Source organism: Cyprinodon variegatus, unplaced genomic scaffold (genome assembly GCF_000732505.1).
Source record: "Cyprinodon variegatus isolate N-32 unplaced genomic scaffold, C_variegatus-1.0 Scaffold1048, whole genome shotgun sequence".
NCBI lineage: Eukaryota > Metazoa > Chordata > Actinopteri > Cyprinodontiformes > Cyprinodontidae > Cyprinodon > Cyprinodon variegatus.
Window position 1 is genome coordinate 4,696 of NW_015151501.1, and position 7,989 is coordinate 12,684.

The 7,989-nt window shown below is 36.3% G+C and overlaps 1 protein-coding gene across 1 annotated transcript in view; it reads right to left on the reverse strand.

Annotated features, from left to right (window-relative positions):
* Positions 1-837: 837 nt before the first annotated feature.
* alg3 (ALG3, alpha-1,3- mannosyltransferase) overlaps positions 838-7,989 on the reverse strand; it is a 7,868-nt gene continuing 716 nt past the window's right edge. Inside the window, exons 2-9 of the mRNA XM_015399799.1 lie at positions 6,691-6,790; positions 6,452-6,599; positions 6,161-6,321; positions 5,920-6,040; positions 5,633-5,838; positions 4,369-4,445; positions 3,342-3,486; positions 838-3,256 (exon numbers count right to left, since the gene is read on the reverse strand). Coding sequence (XP_015255285.1) covers positions 3,076-3,256; positions 3,342-3,486; positions 4,369-4,445; positions 5,633-5,838; positions 5,920-6,040; positions 6,161-6,321; positions 6,452-6,599; positions 6,691-6,790 — 1,139 coding nt within the window. The 3' untranslated portion in view covers positions 838-3,075. The remainder of the gene's footprint in view (positions 3,257-3,341; positions 3,487-4,368; positions 4,446-5,632; positions 5,839-5,919; positions 6,041-6,160; positions 6,322-6,451; positions 6,600-6,690; positions 6,791-7,989) is intronic.

Below are 7,989 nucleotides of genomic sequence, written 5' to 3' on the forward strand. Positions count from 1 at the left end.
GCTCGCAAAATTCCAGTTTGCGAGCGCAAATTACTGCACGCAAAATTGGATCTTGATAAATCCGGCCCTTAGAGTTCAACAGGGGTGAAAAAGAAAACTGCTATCAAAACAGTTGAAAATAAGTGGAGTGGAATAGACAGAGACCAGGTGGAGTCAGAAGGGAAAAGGAAGATTACTCCTGACTTGGTTGTCACTCTTACTTCCACAATCATGGGCAAACCAGATGAAATGATAGATATAAACAAAGGAAACCTCCTTTACGACGCATTTTTTTCATTCATGCACTTATCACTCAAGAAATCTTTTTTTTTTTTTTTTTTTTTTTACATTGACACATTTTTAATGTTTCTTTCAGTTGTTAGTTTACAGTACATGAAACCATTTTTTTTAATTTTATATAAGAGATTTATTTATATATATATATATATAAGTATATAAGTCTGTCAGAGAAAGGCATAGGCTGTTTTTGGGTGTCCTAATTTTTTCACAGCTGCTTAAACATTATTAGCAGATATTTTAGCCAGTGCCAAATCCATAATAGTTTAATCAAAGTGACCTTTTATTCCAACTTTGCTTTATGGAAACACAGGAATGCCTTGACCATCTGAATAAGCTTTTTGTAGTTTAGAACAGACCATAAGTCTTTGTTGTGTCTACAATGCCAAATAAAAATAAAAGAAAATCAACTGATGAATGTATGGGTTTGTTAGTTCTTAAACAGGTGAAATTTTAGCTTTTGCAATAATCAATAAAATAATAAAAGTAACATGATGAAAGCCATGTATTTGTTATACTATGTCGAAATGAATAAAAAGGAATGAAACATTTAACCCGTGTTTGATTTATTTTAATCTGCCATGTTTTGTCCATTTAAAGCACAGGTCAGAGAAACAGAAAATTATAAAACTTCATAAAATTAACCTTTTTAAGCTGCAGCCATTTATTTGTCAGCAGATGAAAAAAAAACAAGACTAAAACTGAACTTTCTGTGGACTGTTAGTCTCTGTCACATCTTCATACTGATGTGCACTCGCTTATCATAGCCTACTTTCACCAAGCACCTTTACTTGTATTAGGACTCTGTGGTCAATCAGTATATTGATTTTTTTTCCAATTACGTTCATTTTCTTCTCCAATCATTTTTTTTTTTTTTTACCCATTTGAAATCTGGACTGGGGGAAAAAAACCTAAATGTAATTGAACCTGATCCATGTGTCCTCTGGTTGGCAATGAAACCGACATGAGGGGAAGGAGCTAAATGATCGTCCCCTCCTTTGAAAGGAAATTTGACCCAAGATATAATTTACAGAGGAAAATTAGGATCATGCTAAGAGGTATGTTCTTCCAGTTAGGAGTCTGAATTCAGAATGATAGATGTACCAGATTGAAGTCGTAACCTTAGCGTAATTAAGTCAAGTACACAAGAAAAAAAGTTGTAATACTGTGAAAATAAAATATAAAAGGTTGTTTTACACTTCTTATAAAACAAATATTACAGCTTTATATGCCAATATGATTTTATTTTGCTTATATTGGCTTTATATTTACATTGTAACCCCATATGTCAGGAGTTTCTGGTAACCTCAGGAGGATTTTCCTTAACACACTGTAACATACCAATGCATTTTAAAACTCAACAACGCATGCAAATAAAAACTGGTTCATCCCAAAGGCAGAACATCTAAACCAAAGCTGAGTTGCATTGTTAATGCGGCCCAGTGCAGCGAGGACTATTCAGAGTCCAATGTTGGACAAACCACCAACAACCACACACACGGCACAGCGAAGGAGAGCCAGCAGCTCTGGGAAAGATCCAGCTGTACTCTTCCGTCTCAAGAAAAAGGACATACCTTTAAAGACCTAAATGCTGAGAATTTGGAAGAGATAACAAGGGTGAAGGAAGCCATCTTTGTTCAAAGGGAACAACTCATTCTCCTCATGATTCCAGCCTAAAACATAAAAACCCATAAGATACAACAGACTAAACAGCCCAGGAGAACTCCAGGTGGGTCTTTAATTTGCAATGTGCAGAATTTGCACATTTCATCACACAACTTTGTTGTTATGACTTTAACCTCATGACACTTTATTCTAAACATTTCTTCAATAAAGCTATTGCAATAACTATCAAACATTACCAGTAGGGCTAGGTGTTTAAATGATTATTCCTTGTAAAGATAACTTATTTTGGAAAATCTGGATTTCCCATTCTCCCCCCCACCAAGGCACGGCATAGGTTTTTATAGCTCCTAGTGACATCACTTCCTGTTCCTAGATGTACACCCATTACTAATAACCTAGCTCACTGTTAATACCAGTAGCTGCAAACTAGCATTTTTCATAGCTTGATTTCATTGCCCTTTAAACTAAAAGTCACCACCTAGAGGGCATGATTAAAACAAAAGCTAGTCTTTAAAGTAATGTATGTCATTTGTTAATTTATGATGAAACTTGAGGTTTAAAAAAAAAAAATGATTCATTGGATTAGGGGAAAAAAATGGAAAATTGTGATTTTTAAGCCATATTGCCCCGTGTCAGTGACTAATGGTTTTTGTGCCCAAAATAATGCAGATGTGTTAAATGCAAATTCAGACTGGTGACCATCACTGTTTACAGTTTATTTTCAGTATTGCCTAAAATACAAAAAAGAAAAGAGATAATGCGGGACTTAAGTAATATCAGAATCAAGATGATATACAACAATATGATTTGGGTCTTTAGTCCATCGCATTCTTTATTTGCTGGCCAATAAATAAAGAGTTGTTTTTAGAGAATCCATTTTTTTTTCATGTTGCAGATCATTTCTAAACAGCGATGATATGCACGCAGCTCTTTGGCACTTTGAAACTTCCAATTATGTAACAAGAAAACTACACCTGAGAATTTTCTGACTGCAAGCCACAGCAGTGAGCACGTCTGTGTGCATCAGCTGCTTGAATGACTTAAACAGGAACAAAGATGAGAAGCTTAAAATGGTTCCTAAAAAAAAATTGTCTTTCACATTCACTCCCCTCGACATGGATGCATGCCGATCAAAGGGAGGAGCATCCGATCAAACGTCCTTTTCCCTCAGGCTCAGCGTCTCTTGTCCTTGATCTTTGAGTGTTCTTGGTTTTCCGTCTGGGACAAGGTCAGGGGTGGCGCCAGCCACAGACAGAGGAGGATGATGAGGTGACAGACATGAAGGGCTGCAGAGCTGCTGCTAGTGGAGGGGTAGGTATTCCACGAAAGCTCAATCAGGCCCAGGATGAGTACTCTGCACATCAGAAACAGCTTGTTTTTCCCCCCATGTACACATGGCACAAATCTGGCCTTTTTTTTTTTTAAAGACATCATCTTACCTGAGTAGATGGGCTAGCTTCTTAACTCCTCCACTCCAAAGCAGGTAAGGAAGCGTATGGAAATACCACACGTAAAACTGGTAGTGCAACGAGCGGCTGAAGCACATGCCGATGAAGTTAGACGTAAAGAGTATCAGCACTAGCTGTAGGTCGCCGTTAAGGATTAACAATACAAAGGATATTATTTTATGACCACTATTAGTTGCTTTCAGGGGATTTTAAGTACAAAAAAAATAGAAAATAGTTTTTTAAATTAAAATCTTGATTGATACCCCCTGAGTGAAGAGTTGCTAAAATGTTAGGTGAGGATAGCTAAAAGTATTGCTGAGTGTTCTTGAAAAGATTTAAGATTTAGAGGTAAGAGAATAAGTCAACAATCCTGAGTATTTAGCTTTTAGCAAAATAAAGCACAATTTAATTCTTGCAATGAAGCAAGAAAATGCAGGTAATGCACAAATAGGTTTCCAACACCATTCATTATTTCCTGAATTGTTTTTCTAGAAAACAAAAACAATCTGAAGGTATTTCAGTTTGTTGACTGGAAAAAAAACAGAGAAAACAACATCTCCCCTTAGAAGCCTGAAAGTGGAATAAAACCAGCTGGTCGTTTAAATCCTTATCACCAGCTTTCAAGAAATGAATGTTTGGGATCCATCTGTACTAATAAATAATTTTTTTTTTTATAAATGTTTTTAAAGAACATCATAGGATGTGCTGACATCTAGTGGCGGTACAGTAAACTGAAGGAAATAGAAACCAGAACCTCTCCTCTGTGATGGTGTAACGTAGAAATATTATTCATAACTTAAAAACTACAAAAACTCTCCTTGGAGCCAGATTCAGTTTCTATAGACCTGGACTAATAAAAAATATAATTATCACAGACTCAGAGGATGGGAAGCTGGCATATTTTTCAGAAAACAAACCCACAATTGTTGGTATTTTCCACTAGAATTAAAAATGAAAGTTAAATCCATTTAAGTTGCATCAACAGATCCAAGGATGTATGCTATAACTCAAAGGATATGATCTGCAGTGACGTTCTGAGGAGGGGTTTTCCTCTTGCCCGGTTCCTTAAGAAGCTCAAATATGCTTTCTCCTGGTCTAGTAAGCGAGAAACAGAAAATACAAAAATTAATGTTCACAGAGAAACACTATAAAATAGAATAAAGTCATTTAAGGTGGACTAAATACTATAATACTGCTGACTTACAGTTTATGGATTGCATTACAGGTTACAAATAAAGCACAGTAAAGGGAATTTAGTAGGGCTGCATTATACTCGAAGATCAAAATACAGACTAGTAGGCAACAATTCAAATTACAACAGCAGTACAGCTCAAAACTAGAGCTACGCTATATGCATTAACGTCTCAGTTCCACGCAGATCTCCTCCTCCTGTCCGCTTATAGTTCCCCCTGCTGTGTCTTTGCTCCTTACTTCGAGGCAATATGACAGCAAATGGAGATTCACAGAGAAATCAGCTGGTGACTGAAACCAGGTAGTTTTTAGTTTGATTATTATCTGGTAAGTCAACGACACATTACCAAAGTCGCGCTGACAAAACTGCTCTGTGTAAACACATTTACTGAGAGGAGCAACTCAAATGTTAGTTTTCGTTGTAGCATTTCAATATTTCGTCAGAGGAAACGTGCATCATGCTTTTTATAACATAACTATCAAAGATGGACCAAAACAGGTTTTATCGATGCCGATACTGGTTGTATTGACAGGTCAGACCCATTCCCAATAAGCACACATCAGTTGATGCGAGAAAAAACGTCAATGTCAGGCGAACATGTGTCAATCTACTTCTAGTAACTTTTATCCATGAAAGAATATAAGCTGTTATTTATCATATAAAATCAGGAGGAAAATACTTTTTTAGCAGAGGATGATACTGAACCACCTGTTGTTGATTGCAAAAAAAGCTTCAAGTTGACCTAAGGTTAACTTTTATCTCCTCCTTTTATGAATCATTCTTTATTTGGAGATGCTTTTGGAAAGCTCTAATTTGAATTCATCCGACACAGAAAATACTCTTTTTAGTTGTCAACACCAGCTGAGCTTATGGAAAATAAAACATGTAGATGGCAGTTTCAAATATTGTTCATTTGAATTCAAATGTTTTGTGTTAATTATGGGACATAAAGTATAACTTGTACAAATGGGAAGTTTGTACAAGAGGTTGGCAGTGGGCTGCAAATTCTCAAAAATAAAAAAAATCAACAAAATCATATAATCTCTTTTAGATTAATGTCTCCAGAATCTAAGTAAAGTATTCAGCTTACCTCTTCCAACGGCGGAAAGCAAAGAGCAGCAGGGTTAGGAGGTGAGCAGCCAGCAGGAGCAGGTGGAAGTAGCGATTCAAGAAAAGCCACTCTGGCAAGAAGCGCCAGTTCACCGTCCACTTGAACATGAACTGACGGCCCAGGTCAAAGGCCCGGCTCATATAACCCACAGGGTTGTTCAGAAGGAACGGCAAACCCAGGAGAAGCTACAGTAATCAAAGAAAATATTGGAATAATTATTGGTGAAAGTCTTTATTCCAGGTTATCGTGTTACAAGGAGTCTTTACCTGCATGGCTGCACATAGACAAAGTTTAGGGATTGTTCTGATGAAGCCAAATTCCCACAAGAGAAGGAAAAGTAATCCAGGGGCAAAAAGAAGGACGTTCATTTTCACCGACACTGCTAAACTGTCAGAAAGAGGGAAATATTAAACTGCAATTTCATCACCACACTTATTGAAGGAAAATGATGATGAATCTGAACATATTTTCATGGTGAAGTCTGCTGCTGCTTTAAGGAAGACTTGCCTGTAAACCCCACAGCCCAGGGTCCAGTACCCATCCATAAAGAGATTGATGGCTGCAAACAGCAGCATCATGGCTACTGGATCGTTAAAGAGACGCAGCACAAAGATGGAATGGATCCGATAAGAGGCACAGCACACAAAGAAGAACACATAAGGAGGAACCTGGGAAAAAAATGGGTACAGAGATTAAAAAATGTATACATTTACAGTATAACAGCTTGAGTGTTCTATTCTACATAACAACTTGATTTTTTAGGGTGTAGCCAATGTATTTGCCAGAAAAGAGACAGACCTTTTTGGTGCGATTGTATATTCTGAAGACAAGCAACAGCGTAACCAGATAGAAAACCGCAAAAATGTACTGGCCCAGACGGATGTTCACGCCATGGCTGGTGATATAGTACAGGGCCGTGAAGATGTAGACGAATCCAGCAGGGTACCTACAATAACAGAGGGACCAATTTATCAATACCTTCAGAATTAAAAAACAGAGAGGCCTACATTGGAAAAATTGAGTTTTTCAAAACTCACACCAAAGGGCCAGTGTCTCCTTTAAGCAGGGTGTAGTCGTAGGTACCATTGATGACTCCTTCTACCTCATCCATGTAAGCCTTCCAGTCGATCTCTGTGTCTGCACAACATGACATCAATATTAATTTACAAGTATTAGTATCTTTATCAGACCATTTCTTTAAAAATGGAATTCTACTTTGAAATTGAATTGTTTTATGAAGGATATTACTGAGTAAAAACACAAATTTTAATTCGACAGGTATGATCTATTTCCAAGCCTCAAATTGGTATGAGCCACTCGAATACATCTGCACACTATATCCGACAACTATTGCAATGCTACCGTGTCTAAAAATTACATAATAAAGGACTGCTCTTAGACAATGCCTCTTTTTTAGGACAGAGAGAATTTTGTGGTGAAGCAAAAATAAGAGAAAAGTCAGGTATATGTAAAGTAATCGTAATTAATACCACTTATCATTAAGCAATTGTATTTACATGTTTGACTGATATGGTCAGCCTTGGTTTCATGCTTTCAGGAGATCAATTCATAAGAACCTAGATTCAAATAATTAATGGCATTTATAAAAGACAACAGTAACATCTATTCCCTCTGATGCATAAATATTATAAAAAATAACAGAATTGCAACCATATTATGATGATATGACCAGAGCTCCTTCAGTGACAGACTGCTGCACCCTAAATGCACCAGGGAGCGTTATCACAGATCCTTCCTCCCAGCAGCTATAAGACTTTATAACCACCACTGTTCCCAACAGCCTCAATAACTTGTTACATCCATGCAGATTTTCTACCTTATTCAGTTAAATAATATGTTGCTGTCATTTTGCACATCTCTGATGTTGCAGGAATTTCCAGGTGCAAAGTTTTATATACAGTATTTTATTGGTCATCTTTTAACTCTTCACTATTTTGTTTTTCTTATACATTTTCTAAGGTCCATATTTGTGTGACTGTTTTTTTCTATATTTTTGTGTTGCTGTAAACACCAGAATTTCCTCATTGTTGGACAATAAAGGAATTTCTATTCTATTCTCCTTTGGGAATCGCCTCGCTACTTTACTCATCTGGGCAAGGGTTAGAATTAAATAATGCAGAATTGTAGCAAAAAGTACCAAACAACCTTTTGATTTTGTAATAGATATTTCCTACATTTTGACCATAATTCATGATCTTATTTTAAAGTACTAAGGCTTTTGATAATGTTACATCAAATACAAAAAAATGTTATTTAGTTTTTTTTATATACAAATCATATTAACACACAAACATATATATATATATATATATATA